Below are 27,029 nucleotides of genomic sequence, written 5' to 3'. Positions count from 1 at the left end.
AAAATGAACAAAAAGATACTGTATAAAACACAGTGGACATTAAACTGACAGTAGTATTAGATCTCAGATCTCATTTGTCTTGATCCTTTTGTTTTATTACTGTATTCAAGCTTTCTAAGATTAGAACAAGGAGGGAAAAACTGTTGTTGACTCATTTTCCCCCCGCTTTTTAAAAAATTTTAGGTAAACTTTACATGTAATGAAATGGGCAGATTTAAACTGTATATAGGTGGTTGAGTTTTGGAAAATGCATGCACTACTCCAATTAGAAATAGATCACTTCCGTCATTCCAGGAAGTTCCCAGTGCCCCTTTGCATTTCAGGTCACCGGTCTCCCTCCCACCCCTTTCCCAAGCAACCACGCTGATCTGATTTCCACCAGCATAAATTAGTTTTGCCTGTTCTAGAACTTGATATAAATAGAATTATATAGTCTGTACTCTGGTGTTATAGCTTCTTTCGCTCATACAGTCTTTGAGATCCATCCCTTTTGTTACAAAGTCTCAACAGTTAATCATCATTGCTCATTGGTATTGTATTGTATGAATATACCACAATTCGTCTATTGATGGACATTTGTATTGTTTCCTTTTGGTTATTCTGAGTAAGTACTGTCAACATTCCCATACAAGGTTTTTGTGGACATGTGTTTTCATTTCTTTTGGATAACTACCTAGGAGTGGAATTACTGGGTCATAGAGTAGTGGCATGTTTAACTTTATAAAAAACTGCCAGTTTTCTAAAGTAGTTGAGCACTTTTTACACTCCCAGCAATGGATGAGGATTGCAATTGCTCCACATCCTTGCCAACATTTAGTCCTTCTTGTGGGTCGAAATGAATCTTATTGTGGTTTTAATTAGTATTTCTCTGATGACAACTGATGTTGAGTACCTTTCATACACTTATTGTTCTTACAAAATGTATGTTCACATCTTTTGCCCATTTTATTTAATTGGACTGTGTTTATTTTTGGTTTGTAGGCGATCTTTATTCTAGAAACAAGTCTTTTTAAATAATTTTTTTTATTTTTCAATTATAGTTGACATACATTATTATATTAGTTTTAGGTATACAATATAGTGATTAGACATTTACATAATTTATGAGGTGATCACCTCGATAAACCTAGTACCCATCCGACACTATACATAGTTATTACAATATTATTATGTTCCTTATGCTGTATTTTACATCCCCATGACTATCTTGAAATTGGCAATTTGTACTTCTTAATCGCTTCTCCTTTCCCAACCCCACTCCCATCTGGTACCCTCAAAATGTTCTTTGTATCTATGAGTGTGTTTCTGTTTTGTTTATTTTGTTCTTTAGATTCCACATATAAATGAAATCATGTAATTTGCCTTTCTCTGTCTGACTTAATACCCCCTAGGTTGACCCATTCATATTGTTGTAGATGCAAGATTTCATTCTTTTTTATGAGTAAGAACAAGTCTCTTTTTTAGATGTGTTGTGAATATGTTCTTCCAGTTTGTGACTTGAATTTCGTTTTCCTAATGTCTTTTGAGGAACATAAATTTTAAATTGTGGTGACAACCAATTTATCACTTTTTTCTCTTTTGTTTCATGTTTCATGTGACCCGTCCAAGAAGTATTTGCTTACCCCAGGTTGTGAAGATACTCGCATTTTCCTCTAGAAGCTTTATAGTTTTAGCTTTTACATTTAGGTCTATATTGAGACTGATTAATCTCAGATCAGTTTTTGTGTGATATGTAAGATAGTGGTCCAGGTTTCCCTCTCCTCCATCTCTTTATCCAGTTGCTTTAGCATCTCTTTAATAGAACTGCCTTTGTTGAAATTTCATTGGTTCTATATTTGTGGGTTTATTTTTGGATGCTGTTCATAGATATGTCTATCTTTACACCAATACCACACTGTGTTAATAACTGTAGCTCTTCATTTGTGAAATCAGGTAATGTGAGTCTTCCAACATTGTTTTTTCTTGTTCAGGATTGTTTTTTAAATTTCATTTTAGAAATAATTTGTTTCTTCAAAAAAATCTTTGGGATTTTGATTAGGATTACTTTAAATCTATAGATCAATTTGAAAGACTTGACATCTTAATGTTCAGGCTTATCTAAGAGAATGTGTCTCTGCACTTATTTAGGTCGTCTCTAATTTTTCTTAGCCGTATTTTGTAATTTTCACTGTAGAGGCCTTAAATATTTTTAGATTTATTTCTAGGTACTGGTATTTTTTAATGTTATGGTATTGATTTTTAAATTTTATGTCCCAATTGTTGCTAATACATAGAAATACAATTGTTTTTTTAAATAGTGGCCTTGTATTTTGATACTTTGCTAAATTCAGGAATTTATTTTAGTAGATTCCATAGTGTTTTCTATACAAATAATCCTATCATCTCTGAAAATGAGTTTTAGTTCATCCTTTCCAGCCTTTATACTTTTTTGTCTTAATACGTTGGCCAGGACCTCCCATACAAGGTTGAATGGAATTGATGGAAGACATCCTTGCCTTGTCTCTGATCTTAGAAATAAGAATTTAATAATTCATCGTTCAGTATGATTATCATGTTAGCTATGCTCTTTATCAGACTGGGGAAGTTTATGTCTTTTCCTAGTTTGCTAACAGTTTTTACCATTAATAAGCTGTGAATTTTACCAAATGCTTTTCCTACATTTATTGAGATGATCTGAGTTTTTGTTTTATTTTGTTAACATGGTGAATTATGTTGATTTTTAAAGGTTACCCTTTCATATACACTTGGTCGTGATGTTTTATCCTTTTTATATATTGCTGTATTCAGTTTACTAGTGTTTTATGGAGAATGTTTTGTATCTATGTTAATGTGGAATGTTAGTCTCTACTTTTATAATGTTTTCGTCAGGTTTTAATATCAGTGTGATGCTGGCCTCATAAAATGAGTTAGGAAGTATTTTCTTCAACTATTTTCTGCAAGAATTTATGCAACGTTGGAACTTTCCCTTATGTAAGACTCAGTTCTCATTTCTGAATTTATTGTTTGATAGAATTCATACTTGGAGCTTTGGGGGAAGGTTTTCAATTATTTGAATTTTTAATTTTTGTCAATTTTGGTAAATTGTGTTTTGCAAGGATTTTTCTGTTTTATATAAGTTATTGAATTTATTGTCAAAGTTGTTCATATATTTTTATTTTTTTTAACATCTGTAGGATTTGTAGTGATGTTCCCTCTTCATTCCTAATCTTGGTAATTTGTGTTTTCTCTCTTTTTTCTTAATCAGTCTTGCAAAGGGTTTTACTTTTATTAATCTTTTCAAATAATCATTTTTTTCGCTTTATCCTTATAGTTATTTTTTTTTGTTATGGTATTTGATCAGAGATGGTAGCCTATATATTATTTCTACTTAGAATCCATTGTTTTTAATGTATATAGTCTAATTCTTAATGATTAACTCCCCCTTGTTTCATGTCCCATAATTGTACTGTTCAAATCGTATGTCTGCACTAAATTTTTACCTGTTTTAATCTTTTGTATTCTGAGAGGATCCTAGTTTTTCCAACTATGATTGTGGATTTGTCTGTTTCTTTTTTTTTTTTTTGTATCGGTTTTTGCTTTCTACATGTGAAGTTCTTTTGTTAATTGCACTACTATAGCTTCTCATGTTTTTTATTAATAAAATTTTTCTTATTAATTTTATATTAGTTAATGTGTTTATTAATATAAAATCTTTTTACATTGAGTTCTAGTTTGTCTCATGTTAATAGTGCCTCATTTAGTTTTTTTGTCTTTTATTTTTTGCCAGGCATATATTTTAAAATTTTGTTCACGGTGTGTTTCTTGTAAACAGAATCAATCTAGACTGGAATAAGACAAAGACTTTTTTTTTTTTTTTAATATTTAAAGAGTTTATTTGAGCCAAACCGATAGCATATGATGGGGGGAGCAAGATCGCAAATGTTCCCGACATTTTTTAAAACAAGCAAATATATGCTATTTACAATTATTGTGATTACTGATGTTTTCTTTGTACCCAGCTTTCTTGTTGCCATTTCTCTTCTTTCTCCAACACCTCCAATCCTCTCTCCCTCCCTCCCTAGATGTTTGCTAGCACTTCCTGTCCTGCCAGCAGGGAGAGCCTTTTGCAGAAAACCTCTAACTTTCTCCCATTGCATTCAATACCCTCTATAATATAAATAAAGCAGTGTTACCCAGCCAGTGTTTAAGCTTTCCCTTATGTAAGACTCAGTTCTCATTTCTGAATTGATGATTGTATTAGAGTCAGTTCAGAAAGGAGGAAACTAATTTTATAGAAGTGCCTGTAGCAGAGTAATTTGTTTCTATATCTGTATTCTTGGAAAGTGATAGGTCCCCATCTTGACTCCTCTGTATAACACCAGGTGTCAGACCCATGGTATAGGCTCAGTAAATATGAAATTTACATTTCAGTTGGTCTCCCTGAACCTTTTTCCCACCAACATGTGGAATATGTAGGTCATGCATTAGTAGAGGGACACCTAAACATAATTTTAAAGAACAGTAAATCAATTGAGAGAAAGTTACTCCCTGCTTTTATTCTTTCAGTTCTTTTGGGTTTTCAGTACTTTTGGATTAAGCCTCTGTTTGAGTCTTTACCTCTCTCAAACACTTGCTAATACCCCCTTCTTCCTTTTTGTAAACAATGAAACAATGAGCTTGGCTCAATGGTGAGCACCAGTATTTAGCTAGAATCTAGTTATATTGTTTTATTTTTCTTTTTGTTGATTTTTTTGGGTACCTTGTATTTTTTTCGCAATAATTTCTGATTTTCTACTCAAGATAGTGGTTTAATATTGCCTTTAAAATTTTTGTTTAAAAAAATTGAATCAATTTTAAAGAAAAGTGTTAAATAGACATAGGAGGAAAAGGCATGACGGAATTGGAGAACTTGGTATGTGTCGGAAGTTGGATGTGGCGCTGGTCAAGAATGTGGTATCGGAATCAGTGAAATTTGGGAGTGATGTCTCTAGCATTTCTCAGGTGTCTCAATTATTTCTGCTTTATCAGCAGTACTATCTTGTTTCACAAGTATTTACTGAGCATCTGCTTTGTGCAGAGAACTGTCTGAGAATACAAGGAGAAATATGGTGTTCTCCACCTTGTAGCCCAGGTAGGGAAGAGGACGTGTGTTTGTGTGACAACTGGTGTGAGTGTGCCATGCTGACAGAGCAAGCAGAGACTACCTCTGGCGGGGGCTTGAGGCCTTGGCTCACGCGGATGTTTTTACCCATGTGCCTTTCTTCTCTCCATTTGAATCTCTTCCTAAATGCACATCAATTTTGTGGGGAAAAAGGGCTTTTATTTGTAGGTGTTATTCTTAGAAGCACGGTGTCCAAAAGGAAGTGTCACGTTGGCCCTCAGAAAACAGGGTGGCTACCAGAGTTCTGGTTCCAGCACACCTATGTTTAGCCGGATAACTACTTAATTGTTTTGAGCTCCAGTTTCTTCATCTTTGTTGGTATTGATGAAACCTAGTGTTCTTCCTACTTTATAAGGCAGCACATGTGGGCGACATTTGTGATGTACATTTGTACATCAGTATTATTTTCACTCTATCATTAGTATTTGAAATAATGATGGTTAATGTTTTGAGAGTATTTTAGGTGTTTAATTCTTTTTTCTCTATTTTTTTTCCCTAGGTCTTGATGCAGAACTTTATTATGTAAGAAATGACCTTATTAGTCACTACGCTCTGTCCTTTAACCTGTTAGTACCCAGTGAGACAAATTTTCTGCACTTCACTTGGCACGCAAAGTCCAAGGTAAGAGAGGGGTCAACCAAAGATGCCGAGACAGGGCCGCCCAGGCTGGACCTGAGTGTGGCCCCCGTTTGTACAAAGGGTCAGTGGGTGGTGTAGGCTGTAGCAGGGCTGGGGCGTTTCACATTCGTATTTTAAATCTTTAACTTATTCCTCTAGGCTTACTCAAGTCTTAAAATGAAGGTAGCCATCGTTTATGTGCCTAGCTCATGACAAACCACTTATATCCTTTTAGGCTCTGCAGACAGGGATGATCTAGTTTGAAGAGGGGACATGTTGATTTGCTAATGACTGCTGTTATGGTGAAGCCACATGAGCGGGGGGGGGGTGGCAGAATCGGTGAGCTAGGTGTTTTACACGTTTGATATAATGGATGTAGTTCTCCCATTGATGGAGAAATGGTGAGTACTGTGCAGCTGCCTCAGGCACCCGTGTGCTGTGGCTGAGCTCCTTCAACTGGAGGGAACCTCTTGCCGTGTTTACTTTTGCTGAATTCTTCAAAATTCCTCTGACTGTCTGGAGTCCTTGAACACGATCCGTTTCCTCATAGGTCACAGAGTGGGAGGCTGAGTGTAGAGCCCACTTCCCCCAGTCAACTTCGGTTTCTTTTATAAGCTTTATATATAGACTTCTGATCAGGATTTTATTTGGGAAATAAAAATAGTTTTGCTACTAAAAACAAATAAGAATACCTAGTGTTAGATGGTTTTTAAAAAGTGTTATAAAGTGGTGTCTGTCCTGTATTGTTGCAAGTCGTTTACATTTGACCACTTTAATACAGATTTTCATTTCTACTTATAAAGCAATAATGGTTATTGGGAAAATTCAAATATTACAGAATCGTTTTAAGAACTTTTAAGACTTTGTAGATCTCTACCAAAAAGTAATCATTGTTTATAGTTTGGTATACTTCAAGGTTCATTTTTTCCCCTTTTTAAACAAAAATGGGATTTTATGACACATGTGTCGTATGGTACTTTTACTCCTATCTAATACTATATCTTGGCATCTATCCATTTCTCTACTTACAGATTTAATTCGTTCTCTTTAATGGCTTTATAATATGATATTGTATGATGCATGATGTATGGTTATTTGTTAAGTGCCTCATTGACACATGGATTTTTAATAGCATTTTACTATTTCAAACAATGCTTCCTTTCACTGCTACAAATAGTCTCCTTTACTTCCTTTGGCAGGCAATGTCTGTGGTAAGGGAAGGATGAAAAACAATTGGTAGTTCATCTTTTGTTGCTATTGTTCTCTTTGTTATTGATAAATATAGAAACACAGAAAAATTATTATGTGTGAATGTGTACGTTAATATATATGTATGTATATATGTTGGTATATGTGTGTATTTGTGTATACATACATTAAGGGCATCTTTGTTCAGAAAGTTTCATGCACTTGTGCCATTATTTCTAAATAGTAAATTATCACTAGGAAGTGAACTGATTGGTCAGAGAATGTGCATGTTTAAAATTTTGATTGATATTGCCAAATTGTTTCTCCCTTTCCTCTCCCAAGGTGGTACCAATGAACCAACATTCCTTACAAAGTGAATAAGGGTACTTCTTTAATTCACTCTCTAACACTAAATATTTTAAGTATATTTGTTTGCCAATCAGATAAGTAAAAATGATTATATCAATATGCATATATTCATATTACTATATACACTCATGCATACATTATAGAAACATATGCACATACAAATACATGCATTAAAATATAGCTGTTTGACTATTGTGATTAAAGTTGTGTTAGCTTGGATCCTGGGTAAAGCATATGTGCCTTGCCATCTGGAGTACCCCAACTGTCCAACATTGTTGCTTTGGGGTATTACAATATGGGGGGTACTCTTTTAGGAGTGGCTAGATCCCTTTCGGTGAATACTGCAAAAACGAAGGTCAAGAGAGAAAAAATCAGGTGAAATAATTAAGAACATTTATTACCTAAGATATGCTGAAGTGCCAAAATTAGCGGTAGAGATAACTCAGAAAAGGTTCACCTGAGACATTTTAATTTAATCTGAGATATGTCAGTTTCAATGAGTAAGCACCTGAATTCTTCTTCAAATCAATTTTGGAATTCTTTTTCTGGAATGGCCATCAGAGCTGTCGTCGTATTACCCTTGATGTCCTGAATGTCATCAAAATATCTTCCTTTCAGTATTTCCTTTATCTTCGGGTAAAGAAAGAAATCATTGGGGGCCAGATCAGGTGAGTAGGGAGGGTGTCCCAATACAGTTATTTGTTTACTGGCTAAAAACTCCCTCACAGACAGTGCCCTGTGAGCTGGTGCATTGTTGTGATGCAAGAGCTATGAATTATTGGCAAAAAGTTCAGGTCATCTAACTTTTTCATGCTGCCTCATCAGCACTTCCAAATAGTAAACTTGGTTAGCTGTCTAGTTGGTACAAATTCACAATGAATAATCCATTTGATATCAAAAAAAATGTTAGCAACATCATTGCAACAAGTTCGCGAACTTAATTGTCAGACTTCGTATGTCCTTTACCCAGATTCACCAATTGTTACTGGTTTGCTCCATTTACTTACTTTATCATTCATTCTCTTGCTTTCTCTCCACCCGCTTGTGCACACTTTTTTCCGCTTGAACTGTGTGAAAGTGAATTGCAAACAATTGTGTCTCTTTACCCCTAAATACATCAGTGTGTATTTTCTAAGAACAAGGGTATTCTTTACATAATGAAACCACAATGATCAAAATCAGAAAACTTAACATGGATACAATACTATTATTTAATCTATGGTACTCACATTTTGTCCATTATCCCAGTGGTGTTCTTTATAGCTCTTATTTTCATCTGATTCAGGATCATGCATGTAATTGGTTGATGTCCTTTTAGTCCCCTCTTAATCTGGAACATATCAATGGCCTTTATTTCTTCCCCTTGACATTTTGGAAACATGCGTGCCAGTTATTTTGTAGACAGTCCCTTAGTTTGAGTTATCTGAGGTTTCCTTCTGATTAGATTCAGGACTATCTCTTTGGCTAGAGTACCGCAGAAGTGCTGTCCTTCACATTACACATGTCAGCTTGTCCCATTACCAGTGATGTTAACTCTGATCAGTTCACCTGTTTTCTCCTTTATGATGGATAAATACCTGTGGAGAGATCATTTGAAATTATATTTGAAAATCCCATTCCTCATCACTCATTCAACCACTAATTCTTGTATCTATGTTTAGAACTAGGGTTCACTTTTCAGCCAGTGCTGGTTCCTTCTCGCTGCAAGAGGTCAGATCTGCACTGGCCAACTATTTTGTGGGAGTTTTGTAGAGGGAATTCAAAATGTCTGTGGAGTGGCTGGTCTTGAATTTTAAGTTCCCCTGCAACTCTGAGATCCAGTGTTTCTATGAACATTTTTCAGGCAGAGAAGCTTCTTACATTTTCCAAAAGTTGATAATTTTTTGTTACTTTTTCTATCTTTAATGTTGATGAATATAAAAACAAATAATATATATTTTAAGATAAAGAAAAATCTAAAGAAATAATAGAGATTTTATTCTAGGTACTCTACTGACCTTGAAGAAGTTGTGATTATTTCTGGGCCCAGTTAGGAAACAAGAATGCTGTTGTATCATGAGAATGTTTCCTGGGCAAGTGTACGGGTAGTGACTTGTGAATAAAAAGACAATGTGGGATGTGACAGTTAGAATTGAACCAAATTTCTTCCTCATTCCTTTTAAAAAATACATTTCTACTGATTATTTTATCTGGAATGAGTTTCAGGGATCTGACATTACTGATAGTAGGTGCTTGAGGGGTTTTAGGAGCTGGCCCAAGGAGGAAGTTGGAGTAGAGGAGAGTAGATAGAAGAAAGAATTCAAGTGAATGCATATGTTTGAATGGGAAACTTATGTTTGAATGGTACATCCATTTTCTTCACATTATCTCATAGAGCACAATTTCTACACCCCGTCAGAGGCAGGTATTAAATGCCATCACTAGTACACATTTGGCTGCTGTTGCTGCTGTGATGCTCCTGGTAAGGCAGGCGTTCCTGGACTTGTTGGAGGGCGTCGCCATCTATTTACAAATCTATGTCAAAAGCCTAGAGCACCTTCTGACACTTTCCAAGTCCAGTTGATTCTCTCTCATACCTTAAATTCATCTCCCACCTCTCCCGGGACCTAATTCCTCAACCTTAGTCTGGGTCTTCATTGTTTCTTACCTGCTTTTGGAAATGGCTTTTCTAACTGATCTCCCTGCGTCTGTACTTGCCTCTTGCTGCACCTGCCTCAAAGTGCTCTAGGGCTCTCGGTTGCCCCCAGGATAAAGTTGTGATTTCTTAGGTGTCGACTGGCCTAAATAACTCTCCAGAAAATCCACCAAAAGAGCAGTTTATTCGGGAAAAGACAAAGAAACGAAACCACCCCAGCAGTGTGGGTATGCACACCTCAGGCTCAGGCTGGAGCTCCAGCCGGCTGCCCATGTGCAAAAAGAAGAGAGCCTCTCCAAGATGGCCTCTCTCTCTATATGAATCCCTCTTCTGGAAATTACCACAGAGTTTAACAGGAAGTCGGGACTAGAGAATTAACAAGGGGCCCAGCTCCACCCATAGTCCTCCCAGCTCTGTGGTTAATCATCTTAAGATGCCAGTTCGCTTTTATCATAGAAAACCTTCATGATCTCGTCGCTGCCTTTGTTTTCTGTGTTCTCTTCAGGTAATTGTTTAGTGCCATTGTGCTCTGTTCCATTGCTGCTGTTTGCCTGCTGGAAATGGCCTTTCTCTATCCTTTATCTTATTAACCCCTGTTTATCTCAAAATCAGACCTGGTGTCCCCTCAGCTTCGGCTGTGTCAGGTGCCCTTTTCTGTACCCACAGTGCCCTGCTCTTTTCTCGCTCATAGCTCTCATTCTTATAATATATTGTGAGAATATTGTAGTGATTTTCTTTTCTGTCTCTCTCCTAGATGCTGAGCACCTCAAAGCTAGGAACCCCTTTTCGTCTTTCTCTGTGTCCCCAGTCAGTGCCTGGTCTAGAACCTGGTACTTACAGGCGCTCCTTAACTGACTATAGAAGAGATACAAGCAGAAGCCACAGGGCACAGCTCATCAGGGAATCTTCTGAACAGTAGAGCTTTCAGAGATGGCATATGCTGCTGTAGGACCGATGAATTGCCTGTTTCTAAAACGTGGAAGTGTAGGCTGGGCACACTTGGCACCAGTTACACACATGGGCTTTTTCAGGTATTTTACTCTGAGTAAAGTAGAGTGAATATATAGCTAAACTAATTTCACAAGTTCATCTGTAACAGGTATAAGAATTTAGAGGAAAGTAATCATCTTGTATCTTAAACCATTTTATAGTACAAAAACTAAGGAGTATGTGTGTGATAATCCAGTATCAGGCTTTGGCTACCATTGCAGCTCCTAATTCCAGTTTTAGGTCATAATTTCTGGTGACGTTAGCACGGTTGATTAATTGAAGTTTGTTTATTTTAAAAATTAATCTTTTGAGTATTCAATATATGCACATGGTACAAAATTCAAAAGGCAAAAAGGGTATACAATGAAAAATTAGTTCGCTATACCTTAGTACCACCCCCAAGCAATCCAGTTGCCTAATTCCCCTTCACTGAGGCAAACACTGTTACCTGATTCTCGTCTCCCCTTCTAGAGATTGGTACGAGCATGGATAAGCGTGTGTGTGTGTGTGTGTGTGTGTGTGTGTGTGTGTGTGTAACAAGTAATATACTGTATACCTTTTATGCATTTTGCAGAGCAGTGAACGATGTATCCTGGTAAAGCTTCTCTGTTATTGCATGTAGAGTTGAACATTTTTTCCCTTCAAATGACTGCATCATAGTACGTATGTTGTTATATGATTATAGTTTGGTTTATTGGTCAGTTATTATGAAAGGAAACTAAGACCCAGATTTGAGAAGAGACTTGCTTCAGATGGTAGCAGGGGCAGAGGCAGCAGGAAGTAGAGATGACTTGAAATGGGAAAGTCACACGGGGCGGGGGCGGGGGGGGGCAGGAGAGAAATGGAGGAGGATTCTTTACCTGATCATTTGCCTCTGGAATGCAGTTATGAATTTTCAGAAGGAGGGTCATGGCTCCCAAGCTCTAACACTTTATCAGAAACTCTCAGTTCTTTTTAAGATGTTGCCAGAAGATGAAATATTTGCTTCCAGAGAACTCCAGAACTCCTTGGTATATCAATTCATATTGCAGATATTTTAACATGCGTTTTCACACATCAAAGCTTTTGCTAATAGTGTTGTTTTCCAGTGTTTACACAACTCTGTTTTGTCTTGCCAAACAGATTGTGGTCTCCTTGTAGGCTGGAGCTGTGTCTTATTCTTGATATGTGTGTCACATTGCCTTAGCGAGTGGTTGATAAATACCACCGGTTAATTGCATTTCCAGATGGGATGAGAACTCTGATTTTGCTTCTCTTTCACAGGGCCACACAACTCAAAAAAAGCAAAGACTACTGTGTGGTCTTAACAAATAGGTTTTTCTATATTCCAGAACATTCTCCAGTATCCAGCAAAAAACATGCAACTGAATCTCTTATGTCAGTATATATTTTAGATAGCTGAAAGGAAAAGTATACCAGCAAGTAGCAGCTACTCCCCTACTAGCCCCTACCCCATAGCTATTCTCTGGTTTGAGGAATTCTTTATCATTGTTAGGAGGGTCTGTAGGGAACTTGACCAGAGTTCCTGTAGCAGCCCCTGGGGGCAGCCTGCAGTATTCCCTGCAGAGGAGGGTTTCGATGAGCAAGGCAGCACTTCTGATCATTTCAGAGAAAGTGAAAGGCTGTTTGGCTGTAGACAAGTATATTCACTTTACATCTGTACTGTGTTCCAGAAGGAAATGGCTTTACTCATCAGTTGCCTATTTGCAATTGCCATTTGTTTCCAAGTAAGGGAAGATTACCAAAAATGTTTATTTTTTAGCTTATTCAAATATTTATATTTTCTCTGGTTTCTTTTCTGAAGTATTTTGGCTCATTCTCTTTTTCTGACAAACAACTGCTGTTCAAATTTCCTTTGTTCCAGTAGATTATAAATGTTTGCTATAGAACAGATCTGTTTCTTCAAAGGATTATTGGCAAAGGAGATTCCATATAGATTGATACATGCCAAAATAGAGAAAATGGGACTTTAATAATGGGCAGTTTCTTCTTTAACCCCAGAAACTTCAGTTTTAAAGTTTATATCGTCAAGAGTCTAGAGGGAGACGAGAACTCCCTTGCGAATGCCTCACATGTTTCAGCAGCCCCTCCAAAAGGGAGCCAGCAAAGGGCAGGCTTCCATGCTTCCATATTTACTCCTCCTGGCTGCTGTTCTGGCCAAAGAGTTGGCCTTCTCAAACCTGTGACTGAGCCCCTTTGCCACCTCTCCTCATGTGGCTCACTCTCCCAGCTCCTCCTACAGCTCACTTCCCTCCCTCTTGCCCTGCTGTCCCCCTGTCACACTGAGATGCTCTGGTGCGAGTCTTGTCCCCGCCCTTAGCCTGTAGTTAGGCACCCTGACCCCACGTGCCATACTCTGTCTGCTTTCCTGGGGGTTCTGGTCCCTGCTTAGCTGTGCCTCTGCTTATAATAACGAGACCTAAAATAAGGGAGACAGTAAGTGTAGAGAAACATCGTAAGTTTGGTTTTGAATCTGTTAAATTTGACGACCATATTAAGATTATTAGATGTGTCTAGTAGATAATTGGGCATATCGGAGAGGTTGAAGATATAGGAGAGTGAGAGAGATGAGTTGATAACACACAATCCCATCCGTGGTGAAATGGGCAACAATCTAGTGTACTAGGAGAGAAGGGCTTATCATTTGGAGAGGAAAATAGGTCTTTCCTTGGGACTGGAGTGCAGAGGATGGGTGTTCCAGCAGAGCTGCCTCGTGCTGAAAGTAAAGGCAGAAAGGGGGTTCCTTTGCACTAGCCAAAGGGGGCAAGAGCATTGTCTGAGAGTGAGGAAGCAGGCAGGGCAGAAAGTGGTGCAGTGGTGGGGTCCAGTGAGATTTGGGGTGAGAAAACTAGTGAGAGGGGTTTAGTGAGGAAAGGACAGCTGAGCAGGATTAAGGGCCTACGCGAAGCTTGGGGATCAACCTTGTGGAAGAGCACTGTTCTCTCCTGGGATGTGATTTCCTCCAGCAGTGTGGGGCAGCAGTAGAGGGAGGGGGGGTCAGGATGCTGGGGTTGCCCTCTAAGGGTGTGGAGGGAGTGAACTAGTTGAGGGTGCTGATAATGATTGTAGCACTAACATTGTCTTTGGGGGGCACAGGCTGTGGGAAAGTAAAACCCGATCAGTGGTTGGGCTAGAGAGGAGGGAAGTAGCTTAATTAGCTGTTACGTCTCAGCTATGAGCACAGCACTTGGCTGCTGTTAGTTTGGTGCAAAAGTAATTGTGGTTTTTACAATTATTTTTAACCTTTTAAACCACAGTTACTTTTGCATCAACGGAATAAATGTGTTTCATAAATGTTGGCTGAGTTAGAGTGGCGGAGCTGTCTCCAAGCACTGGTTCTGTAGGACTCAGAGGTAGTGATGGGATCTTTGAGAGGACTGGATTTTTGTATTGGTTTTGGTTGTGGAGCAGTTCTGTAGTATGTAGGAACACTGAATCTTGACTATCGAAGCCACCAGGAAGATGGCAGGAGACACAGTGAGCCAAGGGCAAGGCCTCTGCAAAGTCCTTTGGCTGTTGTTGATGTTGGTGTCATGAGAAATGGGCGTTATGAGTAGAATTTGTGAGCTTACGAGTATAGGTGATTTTTCATGAGGAAGGCATGTCTAGAAAGGACCAACTGATCCTAAAAGAATGCTGACCCTACTGCCTACGCCCCGAGGGTCAGGTGTAGGAATTGAGTGATAGCCAGGGGAGGAGATGAATTCTAAAGAAAGCCAGGTTGGGGACAAGCTGGGGGAGACATTTGTGAAGAGGCTAAGAGTGTGAGAAGCTGTTTAGAATAGTGGGTTCCCAAGATGGGGGACAAAACAGAAGGGCTGTAGCAGTGTTCTTGGCAGAGCACACGAAGGCGTATGTGAGACTCTCTGGGGTCAGGAGTCGGCTGGGGCTTATGGGAAGTGCAGTGGGGCAGTAGGGTAGCTACTCTGGAACGACTGCTGATGCCGCTGGGGTCTGCATTTATGGGAGGGGGCCTCTGCCAGACTGACATTAATTATCCTATTTGATCCTCACAGCGTGTTGTATTTCTCATTTTACAAAAACCAAAAGTCCGAAAAGTTAATAATTTGCCTTAGGGGCACACGGGCTCATGGTTCCAAATCCAGTTCTTACTGACTGTGCACTTGCCCTCCATGTGTTGTCCTGTTCAGAGATAGCATGGATGTAGGGATACAGTGAACGCATTCTCTTAATGTTAGTCAAGGACAATTGCTAGTCCTGCCGGTTCTTGGCCCAGGCTTGCTGGGCTGTAGCTCTCTACCACCCCCTGGTGGCAGTGCCGGTATTGCGACGTGTGAAGGTGAGCGTGAACACTGCGAGCTGTGGTACCACTGAGTCAGACGTGCAGCAGCGAGAACATTTCCTTTGTTGCACTTACCAGGTACAGCCTTTAGCAGTTGTTTGTACTTCAGAGCAGTAGTTTCACATTTGCATACCCCTGCAGCATTCAGGTAAAATGTGAAAAGAGAAACCCCGAGGGAGGTAAGTTCATTGGATTGAGCCCTTCCTATCCATGGGCAAACACCCCCTGGCCCAGTCATGCCCTGGGCCACCCTTCTCTTGCTGTCTGGGATATTTTTTCCTCTTAACTTTCATCTTATCATTTCATTGGCTCTTTTCATTAGCATACAAACACATTTAATATTGCCCATTGAAAAACAGAGAAAGAAAAGCTTTGGAATTTGCTACCTCCCACTCCCCTTTCTAGCTACTGCCTGGTTCCATTCTTCCTGGTTAAGTTTCTTAAAGAATGGTTTCTTGGACCTCTTTCCTACCCCTCTTTCCCCATCTCACTGCCCCATGGCTTCTATCAGTCCTAGCCCTCCACCAAAAGCACCTTTGTGGCCACTGAATGGGAAAGGGATACTATTTTTATCAAGACCTATGGGCAGGACAGAGTAATGTGCAATATAAGGCCTTATTGAAGATCTTGAAGGTAGCAGCCATTCTGAATTTCAGCTGTTGTTTTGCAGTCGGGATTGTTTCTTCCGTGAACATCTATCTCTCTAGCAACAGGGCTGTATTTATTTATTGATGATGGTTGGTTCTCCGAAGCCACACTTTGCAGGCCAGGTATTGACAGGTAATATTGGTGTTCCAGGGATATCTTCTTAGTCACCTCTCTTCCCTTCTGGATTCTGAATCACTTGAGAAGTAGATACAGAGGTTAGATGGGCATCCCACCATTACCTTTCTTAATGGTGAAAGTTAGACTGGAGAATGTGGCTTAGATATTCTATGAGAAATTCGTGCCTTGGAATTGGCTTATGGGATGAGTCGGTCTATGGAGCAGACCTTCATGCAGCAGCCACATGAAACCCCTCAGAGCTTGGGTTTTATCAACCAGAGAAGGTATTGGTGACTAGGCATGGTCTGCAATTACACAGCTCAGCTCAGCGCCTCTTGGTATCTGCCTGTCCAGTTTTGTCAGTGGTTGTGTAGTGCTCATCAGGATTTCTGCATTCTAGATGACAGGTTTTATAGGAGAGTGGCGGTACTATTCTGGACATGAAGTAGAGTGTGACTTTCTGGATTGAATTTTTATCCAGTTGAAAATTCCTAGGACTGTTTCTGATAATTTGGAATTTTTTTTTTTTTAACTTCTGGATTATTTGTACATATGGAAGACTCATGTATTTGTTAGTTAATGAGCTAATCAGTGAAGTCAAGCTGTTATCACAGATCCAGTTTGTTTATTTCTCCGATTTACAGGTTGAATATAAGCTGGGATTCCAAGTAGACAATTTTGTGGCTATGGACATGCCCCAGGTCAACATTTCTGCTCAGGGGGAAGTTCCACGCACTTTATCAGGTGAGTCTTAAAGACAGAATTAAGATACTCTTTTCAACTATGTGTCCCATATCCCCAGAAGAAAGGTTTATATACTGTACTGCTGTGTAGTATATTTTACGTGATAGGCATACGATGTATAAGTACTTTGAAGAGTAATTTTTATATTGATTATTTGCACTGTGTTTTAAATCATTTCTTCTTTTCCCTCCCCTCTAGAACTGTCTGTGCTCAGCTCTTCCTTATCTCCTTTTCTGCATTCCTGGCACTGGCCTCTTGGGTCCCTATGTCTGGTCTTGTTTCTCTTGTTGTAATTCCCACCCTGTGGCCTGGGTGATCACAGAACACTCACATCTGACCATGTGATACCAAGCCCATCAGTGCCCCCACTTCCATCACCTGAACACAATCCAGACTTTCCAGCCAGTGTGCTGTATGTTTATCATCTGCCCCTGCCTGCCTGTCTGGCCTTATTGCTGCACTTGCCCGGGCTTCCCAGCAGTTCCACACTCCGTGCAGTTCTGATTTCCATACCTTTACATGGGCTGGCCTCTGTATTTGAAACCATGTTTTCTGCTTTTAGACTCCTATTCATACTACATATTCTGCAAGACTCAAAATCTGCACTGTCCTTTTCCTGCCTCCTCTTCTCCCTCCAGTTTTTAACTCTTCTGTTCTTCCTGCCCTATAGAAGCTTGTATTTGCTGTTTTGGAACTGATGGCTGTTATCTTGTAATTCTTTATCTTTGCCCCCCCCCCCCCCCCCTTAGCCTGTGGCCACCCTGAGGGCAGGAGTTGTCTTTTCAGCTCTCTACCCTTTGTTGGTCCCTGGCATAGCATCTGGCCTGGGATAGGAACTCAGGGAATGTCTGAGTAAATGATTTAAGTGTCATATTTATATCAATTTAACTACTTTTGAACCAGCCTTTGAGAAAGTCCCCTGAAGATGTGAGATTGTAAGAAAATGAAAAATTTTTCAACTTGAAAGTATAAGCCGTAGCAGTTTTGTGGAATTTTTTCTGGCAGCCTTAGTCACTTTTATTATTGACATATATTAATCTAAGTTTTAAGAAAGCATAGGAAGCCTGGTTAATTTTTACGGGTCAGTAAAGAAATTCAGAAATATTCATTTCTCTCATGTGCTCATACAGATATATTCTAAATTTGTAGAAAAAGAATCTTAAACTGGAAGACTGAAAAAAAAATTACGTGCACCAAAGTCTTATTCCATGGCCATAATAATTGATTGAAGTCAATTTCTATTTGAAAAGTTTGTTTTTTAATTCATAGTTGAGAATTTATCAGACTTGTTTACAGGTTTTTTTCTTTTTAAATCTTTTGATTAATAGCAATACATATTGTATTTTGGTGGTGAATTGTCTTTCCTTTTTATCAAGTAATTTTTGTCACTGTTGATGTGACTGGTTAGCTGGCAGGGTTTACCATACGATTCTATAGCTTTACTATATTATAGTAAGAGGACTTAGAAGACAAAGTGATATATTGAAAGTAATGAGCAAAAGTTGAAAATAATTACCCATTTATGTCTTGGCGTGTTTCGCTGTGTAGTCTGTAGACAAGTTCTCTGAAAGTTTCTGCTGAGTATTTTATGTAAACGTATTAGTTTTAGTTTTATTGCAACAAAAGTAAATAATTCTAAAATATTTAATGGGCATTTATGTTGATTTTTAGAAAACTAAAATTTTTTTTCTTTTTTTCTTTCTTTCTTTTTTTTTTTTTTTTTAACAGTGTTTCGAGTCGAGCTTTCCTGTACTGGCAAAGTAGATTCTGAGGTTATGATACTAATGCAGCTCAACTTGACAGTAAATTCTTCAAAAAACTTTACAGTCTTAAATTTTAAGCGAAGGAAAATGTGCTACAAAAGTAAGGAATTTATTTATCAAAGTTTGTGTTTTACATAGATGCGAGAAGGTCAAAAATAGATTTTGTCATCTTTTTTACAGATTTGTAATCAGATTTTGATTATAGTTGCAAATGAGAAAAGAAAGAGTACTAACAGATGAAATAGTTCATAGCCAGTAATGTCATTCAGGCCGCACTTAGTCCCTGCTCTCTTAAAATCTTTTATCAGAATCGTTAGAGCACTTTATATTAGGAATGTGGAATAGTATTAAAAGTACAAATCAGGTAATTCTGATAGGTGCCTCTGAGTAAATGGAGTGTTAACTGTGTTTCCTTTATAAAGTTCCTATTATGCAGAAGCTTTTCCCTGGGGCGTGATAAAGACTTTAGAATTATGGCTCTACTCTTGGCAGGGTCTTCGGACAAATTACTTAGTTTTAAGTCTAAGGGTTTTTTTAAATACGTAAAATGGACATAATAACCTGTTTAAGAGGGTTTTTTTTTGTGTGTGCTTTTTTTTTTTTTTTAGATTAATTGACTCTAGCCTAAAGCTGAGAATACCATATGTGGCTACTTAATAAATGTTAGTAGTATTTGGTTTTGAATAATCTGTTAGTCAAGAAATTACAGTGGGTATGAAAAAGAAAATAAATCCTAAAAAAAAAACCCTAACCTACTGAGTTACTGTGTTCCAAGTGCTTTACATGCATTAAACCCATTTAATCCTAATAACCCTAGGCAGTATCTCATTAGCTCCATTATCTGTAGAGGAAGCTGTGGCTCAGAGAATCTGACCAACTCGCCAAGGTCACACAGCTAAGTGGTACAGCTGGGATACAAACCCATGCTCTTAGTGTCATTGTCAAACTGTCTCTTAACACATTTCCTGATTGAAATTAGTGCTGAGTGTTGGGAAAACACTTCAGGCCTGCAAGAGAGTTATAATGGCTAATGTCCAGATAAATGCAGTAAAAAAGCTGTATTACATTAGAATGGACATTTTTAATATAGAGAGTTAGCTTTGGTGTTTTGATACATTTTTCAGTTCTAGTGTATTCAGTACGTACTTACTTTCATGTAATTTTAAAGGCAAAGTGGATTTTAGATCAGCTGGTTCAACTGGTCATTATATAATTAATATGAGGAGACTGGGCCCTAGAGGGACCACCTAAACTTGCACACCAGTCAGTGAGGAGTGTAGAATACCTGGTTCCTGACCCCTAGGGGAGGTAGGTCGTGACCGTACCATGGTGCTTCATCTTTAATGCTTAACGGCAGGATGATGGCCAAATGTGATGTAGTCTGTGGAGCCCACCAATGCTGGTTTGCTAAGGTTGATGAGCAGCAGATACTCAGAATGATCCCATGCCTTCTCCGTTTTCTTTAATATGTACATGAAAATTAACAGGTGGTGTAATTTTCTATTCTGTCTTAGACATAAGTTAAATATAATGCCACTCTTTTTATTTGGTGGTCATACTAATGACCACCCACTCATCCAGTTCACCTTCATGACTCTTTTTTTTTTTTTAAATTTTATTGGGGAAGGGGAACAGGACTTTATTGGGGACAGTGTGTACTTCCAGGCCTTTTTTCCAAGTCAAGTTGTTGTCCTTTCAACCTTAGTTGTGGAGGGTGCCGTTCAGCTTCAAGTTGTTGTCCTTTCAGTCTTAGTTGTGGAGGGCGCAGCTCAGCTCCAGGTCCAGTTGCCGTTGTTAATTGCAGGGGGCACAGCCCACCATCCCTTACGGGAGTCGAACTGGCAACCTTGAGGTTGAGAGCACGTGCTCCAACCAACTGAGCCATCCGGGAGCTCAGCGGCAGCTCAGCTTAAGGTGCCATGTTCAATCTTAGTTGCAGGGAGCGGGCCCACCATCCCTTGTGGGATTCAAGGAGTTGAACCGGCAACCTTGTGGTTGAGAGCCCATTGGCCCATGTGGGAATCGAACCGGCAGCCTTTGGAGTTAGGAGCATGGAGCTCCAACCGCCTGAGCCACCGGGCCGTCCCCACATTCATGACTCTTAATATGTGACCCTAATATATTTATCTGGTTTTCCATTCTACAACATTTTGAAAACGATCTGCAACAGAAAACGTATCTGTACCATGTCGAATGTTAATGGGTGTCACAGGCAAGAAAAGTTTCCTTGATCATAGGCTGGGAATTACTGGATCAGACAAATTTCATTACTGTAGAATGCCTTAGAGCCTTTACACTCTGCTACTATGCTCTGTGACCCTCCACAGAGGTTATAGTATGTGGCTGTCCCCAAACTTCTTGACCACAGAAACCCTTTTTCTGAGCACATCTAAGGAACACCCGTTGGTTAATGCTGGCATAAACTATTGATTGATGCATATAGTGATGGTTTTAAGGATAGTAATCTGTTATTATCTTGCCACAAATAAATACCTTATTACTTATTTCAGGCAGTGTTCTGATAGAACATAAAACTATGTTAGAGGAAATTCAGAAAATGTAATTTATAATATTTAAGCATTTTCATGGACAAGAAAGAGTTTCTAAAGCATCTTATATCTCCTTCTTAATTCAGAACTTGAAGAAGTAAAAACTTCAGCCTTGGACAAAAACACTAGCAGAACTATTTGTAAGTGTTACTGTATTATCCTTCTCTGTCATTAGAGATGAAAACGGTTGATTGCAAATGAACATGATTTCATGAAGCTTGGAGGCCTTGTGATTTCCAGTTTGTCAAAAGATAAATGACACTAGCTATTTAATTCACTGATGTTTTGTAGATTGGTCAGGTAAAACTATTAGAATATTAAAAATTTTGTGAAGTAAAATTCATACATATTTCATAACAACTGATCTAAAAAAACTTATAAGCAAGAATTCATATCACATCATTTCAAATGGTCACAATTAAAAGATGAGCATAAAATATGAGTAAGATCTTCATCTTTTTAGCAGAAAGTTAGAAAATCTGATTTGTGACCTGGACGTAACCCCCAGCTAATTTCATCTAGGTGAAAATGTAAGCTTAAAGATACCTTGTTATTTAAACTTACAGAACAGAAACTTAAATAGATTTTCACTTTTGTGGTAATGGTTGTGTTTAGATAGTAACTTAGCCTGCTTTTTACCTTTTCTGACATGTATGCCTCATTGAGTTTTACTTTTCCTGAGAATGTTTTAATAACAGTATATTAAAAGGTTATTAGATTCTCTTCGTAGAAGTAAATTTAAAATTTTGGGGGAGGATTTCAGGAATACAAAAGTAGAGAGAATGCTCTAATGAACCACCATGTGACCAGCAACCTGCTTAAATAATGACCAACATTTTGCCACTGTTGTTCCACTGAATCCCTCCTCCTTTTCCATGTGGATAGGTGGGTGAGAAGGGGTAGAATATTTTCAAGTATATCCCAGGTATCCTGTCATTTCACCCAGAAATATTTCATTGTGGATCTTTTTTAAAAGGCCATTAAAAAACAACCCACAGTCACCCAACACCTATTCACTTGTATTTGATTTATCACATGTAACAAAATGAACAATAATTCCTTAATATCTCCTAATGTTCACATTAACCTGACTGTCTCAAAACTGTCTTTTTTTAGTTTCTCTCCTAAATTAGGGTCCAGATGAAGTCTACACACACTGTATTTGGTTGACATGTATTTTATATTAATCAGAAATCCCCCCCCTTAATATTTTTTATTTTTTAAGGAAATTGATCCATTTGTCCCATTGAGTCAGTTTTCCATCTGCGTCCCTGTGGTGTCATTTGATGTGTTTTTCTCTCTCCTATAAACTGGTAGTTATATTTCATACTTGATTAGATTTAAGACCAACTCTTGACAAGAATAGTTCATAGATGGTAGTATGTACTTCCTGTTTTATCTTTTTCATCACCTCAGGAGGCACAAAGTATCTGGATATCCCAAAGTAACCCTTTTTTAAAGGTAAAATACTATGAGATACTCTACTTTTCTAGAATGTTTCATTTGGATTTATCTTTGAGAAGAAAACAACTATTTAAAAAAAAAAATCACTCCCCCCAGTTTGTTTTTTAAATGTTGGTGATTTTACCCGTTTCTTATGCTAGTAGGATGTTATTTCTCACAAAGAGAATAGAGTATTGCATATTCTTGGTCTCTGTCTGTCTCTTCCTTCTCCTTCCCTCCCTTTCTATATCCATCCATCCAACATTTATTGAGAGTTTATGATGTGCTAGGTGGTGTGTTTGAGGCAGAGGATTAAACTCTGAGCAAAACAGACCCTGCTCTCAAAGGCTTGTAATGTAATGGAGAAGCTGGACAAAGCAATAGGCAGGATAACAACGTGGTGTGGCAAACCGTGACAAGGCAGGTGCTTTGGGAACTCTGAGGAGGGCCATGTAGTCTCCTCTGAAGGACTGAGGGACGGCTTCCTGAGGAAAGTCACATCTCATCTGAGACCTGAAAGGTGACCAGGTGGGAGCAGGTGAAAGGTCAAAGCAAGGGACTGGGCACAGTGCATAGATAAGCCTGGAATATGGAGGTGATCATCAGGGTGCATCTGGGGGCTTTGCCCAGCAGAGCAGTGTCCTCTTCTGTGCCCTGGAGAGTGCTTGGATAGGTACTGCCACTATCTGCCTTTGGGCCTTTCCTTTTGCACCCCTACCAACATCGAATAGCCCACGGCGTTCTTGAGGAAATTCATGACTTCATTTAGGCTGCAGTCAAGTCTAGATGCCCTAGAAGCCGTTCTGTCTCTTTGCGTTCATCTGTTCTGATTTATTGTTTGTTGATTCAAAGTTTGAGTTTTAGGAAGCAATTTTATTTCCAAGTTTTTGAAAGCTGTAGCTTTTATCTTTGTCCTAACTTGTCCCCAGAACTCCAAACTTGTATTTCTATCAACCTAACATCTGCATGTAGGTGTATGCTAGGTACTCTTGGAGAAAACAAACTCTTGATTCTCTTTCCCCAACCTGCTTTTTTTTTTTTTTTTAATCTTTGTAAAGGTACTATTCTTCACCTAATTCTTTCAGCCAAAGCTTTGATTCCTTTTTTTCTTGCTACCTTAGTATAATCCATTAGCAAGATTTGTTGACTCTGCAAACCAATCCGTTAACGTCTCATCTTCACCATAACATCCTTGCCCACGCCACTGCGGTCTCTTTCTTGGACTGTAGTAACCTTCTCACTTGTTCCTGCTTCTGCTCTTGCTCCCCTCCGCAGCGTTCTTTACACAGCACTGTACTCATCTTCGTTGTTTTCTTCAAGTAGGACAATGTGTGTCATTTGCTTGAAACCTGGGCAATGATTTCCCATCTCATTTAGGATAAACCCAAATTCCTCAGGTTTTGTTCAGTAGAATTATTATGTGGATTATCCTCATCAAAACTTAACTTGAAGCTGCACTTGTGCTTCTATTTCTCTGTCTTCCACTCTGCTCGCTCATTTTTCTCTGTACCTTTGTCTTTGTGTATCTCTTTCTCTGTTTGCCTCTGTGTGTGATTATGTCTTTGAGTTATATTCCCTATTACTGAGGCTTTCTTTATTTCTCTCTTTTTGAATAATAAAAGCTGAATATTATTTCATGACTAGAGTCCTGTTTTTCTGCATTTATCTTTAGAAACAGATAAGCAAAATAATTTGTTACCATCTAAAGAGAAAAAGATTAAACATTTGTTGTCATTCTTTAAACTGGTGGGTTGCTGCGTGGCATAACTCGCTGTGCTGTGAGTCAGTGGTGGTTGGCAACAGAGGTGTCTGATCCCTCTACTCCATGCATCGCTGATGAGGACGTATGAGGCCCTATAGATCGGTGCTGTCCTGTATGGTAACTACCAGCCACGTGGTGATTTAACTTTAAATTAATTAAAACGAAATAAAATTAAAACTTCAGTTCCTCCGTTGTACTAGCTACATTTTAAGTGCGTAATGGCCATAGGTGGCCAGTGGCTCCTGTATTGGACAGCACATTTCCATCACTGCAGAATTTTCTCTGGGACAGCACTGCTATAGGTGTTTATTGTATGCTTACCACTTGTGATTTTATGCTCATTAATCAAAAGTTCTTTTTAAAACCCTTTTTTAAACTACAACAAAACATTTAAAAAATTTTGTGAGCTTAACATCCACACACTACTAGTAACTGATCTTAGGAAAGAATGGTCACACAAAGTGAAAATCTTTTACAAAGAACAGGATAATCATTGTGTATATTGGGTCACAAAGCAATTGATGATATTTGAATAAAAAGCTTAATGTGCTTTTCCTTTTTGTTTCAGATGATCCTGTACATGCAGCTCCAACCACTTCTACGCGTGTGTTTTATATCAGTGTAGGGGTTTGCTGTGCAGTAATATTTCTTGTAGCAATAATATTAGCTGTTTTGCACCTTCATAGTATGAAAAGGATTGAACTGGATGACAGGTATCGTACATATTTTGAAAAAGAAAAAAAATAAAAGCAGTTATTTGCATTTATTTAGATGGGAGCCCTCAGCCAGCCACACACAGTGGTGCGGGGGAAGGAGGGAGAATGATTAAGCCCCAGTCAAATGAAGAAGTACTGTCTTTGTTATTACCGTTGTTGTGTTTCTCTAATTTTATTTTTTAAATTTGTGAAGTCAGAAATTGTACTTTATTAGTTGATGGGGAAGAGGTGGAGATCACATTTTTTTTCCCATTGCCTTTGACATGACTCTATTCCCGACTCCTAGTACCTTTTTAAAATAGCCCTGTTTCCGTCTCCTAATTCGTCCCTCCATCATTATCTGTTTGTCCGTCCGTCCGTCCATCCATCCATCCATCCATCCATCCATCCATCCATCCAGTAAACAAACATTTATTGAGAACCTGCTGAGATTTAATCCATTGGTTCTCGACCTGGTTACACATTAGAGTCCTGGGTCAGCTTTCAAAACATATCAGTACTTGGGTCTAACCTTCAGAGATTCTGATATAATTGGTCTGGAGTGATGTTTGGGCATCATTATTTTTCTTAAAGCTTCCTGGATGATTCTAATGTGTAGCCTTTGAGATACATTGGGTTAGATATTATGCTAAGTGCTGGGAAAAAAAATAATGACATACCTTATGGCTTCAAATATTTAATCTTTGACATTAACCCATAATTATAAAAGTTTGTGAAGTTGATGATTGTGATATGTATATTATAGTGTGGGAATATAAAAGGTGTTTGTCCCAGCCTGGGTGAGTCAGAGATGAGGAGAACATTGTAGCCAGGATAGGGTGAGGGTAAAGACTGAGTGATACACAGGTTTATTTTCCCAATACACAGTTCTGGTTTCCCTCCTCAGTGCTTCCCAGTTGCTGATTGAAGACGTTCCCAGCCTCATGACTTGGCTTTCAATGCCCTCTATGTGGATACGTAGCTTCCATATTCTTTGGATCTTTCTCTTTCTTACAGTGTCCTTACTTAATGCTTCAGCCAGCTGATTACTTATTTGTCACTTTTTCCTACACTTTGCCCTTCAGGACTTCTGTTCATGCTTTGCTTCTGCCCACAGGGCTCCCTGCATTTTCCATCAGTCCTTGTTCATTCTTCATATTTCAACTTCATTGCCATTTCTTTCAAGAAGCTTCTTCTAAGCCTCCCAACTATCCATTTCTCTCTCTTTGTTTCTCCTTCTTTCTCATTTTGGTCGCAATTATTATGCCTTTTCCTTCTAAGATCACTTTTTGTGTACTTGTCTCTCCTCTAGAGTATAAGCTTTCTTCAGTGTGGGAGCGGTGTGTCATAGTCATTGCTGAATCCCCCAGTCCTAACAGTGTCATACACACAGTGGGTAAGCATGTTTGTGGCATAAACAAAAACCTAAGGGGACAGGGAGCCTGGCTGGATTTAATACCTGCCCCTATTTACTCTCTGTTCCCACTATTTTACTTTATTTACCTGGGTAGAGAAAAGAGAAAGCAGATAAGAATGAAAAGAGAAATACATGGGTGTTTCAGAATATATTTTGTGTTGAAAGTAGATTTAGGTTTTAATTGAGGAAGAAATGGTATTTGGAAGCACTGAGGGAGAGATGAGGCAACAGGAACATTTTGATAGGACTCAGAGGATACAAGTGGTTAGAGGAGTCATTCAAGAACGTGATGTTTAGAAGTCAGTCTTGATACACACTTGGATGCTTGCGTGTGTGCTAGGGCTGTGAACCCACATAGACCAGAGCTGTGCAAGACCTTTCAGATTCCATGGGGCATACACCTCTGCCTGCTGAAATAATCTTTTACCACCCATGAACTGTTTCCAGTTCTCTAGTTTGCAAGTGAAGGTTTCCAGACATTGCTGGAATAAAAGCAACTTACTTTATCACGTGTTTTCAGAGCATAGCCCAGTGGTTAACAGCATGGACTCTGAGTTCTGGCTGTTCTACTTATTAGCTTTATGGCCTAAAGTAAGTATGCGGCCTCTTTATGTCTCAGTTTTCCTCATCTATAAAGCAGAGATATTA

The 27,029-nt window shown here is 38.7% G+C and overlaps 1 protein-coding gene across 2 annotated transcripts in view; it reads left to right on the top strand.

Annotated features, from left to right (window-relative positions):
• Positions 1 to 27,029, top strand: part of RYK (receptor like tyrosine kinase) — an 85,542-nt gene that overhangs the window by 20,281 nt on the left and 38,232 nt on the right. For both annotated transcript variants that reach the window (XM_088798339.1, XM_088798338.1), the window contains exons 2-6: positions 5,640 to 5,761; positions 16,653 to 16,752; positions 18,481 to 18,615; positions 21,151 to 21,204; positions 24,838 to 24,982. In XM_088798339.1, coding sequence (XP_088654465.1) covers positions 5,640 to 5,761; positions 16,653 to 16,752; positions 18,481 to 18,615; positions 21,151 to 21,204; positions 24,838 to 24,982 — 556 coding nt within the window. The remainder of the gene's footprint in view (positions 1 to 5,639; positions 5,762 to 16,652; positions 16,753 to 18,480; positions 18,616 to 21,150; positions 21,205 to 24,837; positions 24,983 to 27,029) is intronic.

Source organism: Rhinolophus sinicus, chromosome 5 (assembly GCF_057876585.1).
Source record: "Rhinolophus sinicus isolate RSI-liver-muscle chromosome 5, RSI-T2T, whole genome shotgun sequence".
NCBI classification, from domain to species: Eukaryota; Metazoa; Chordata; class Mammalia; order Chiroptera; family Rhinolophidae; genus Rhinolophus; species Rhinolophus sinicus.
Note: the sequence above shows the minus strand (reverse complement) of the source record. Positions and strands in the feature narration are given on the sequence as shown.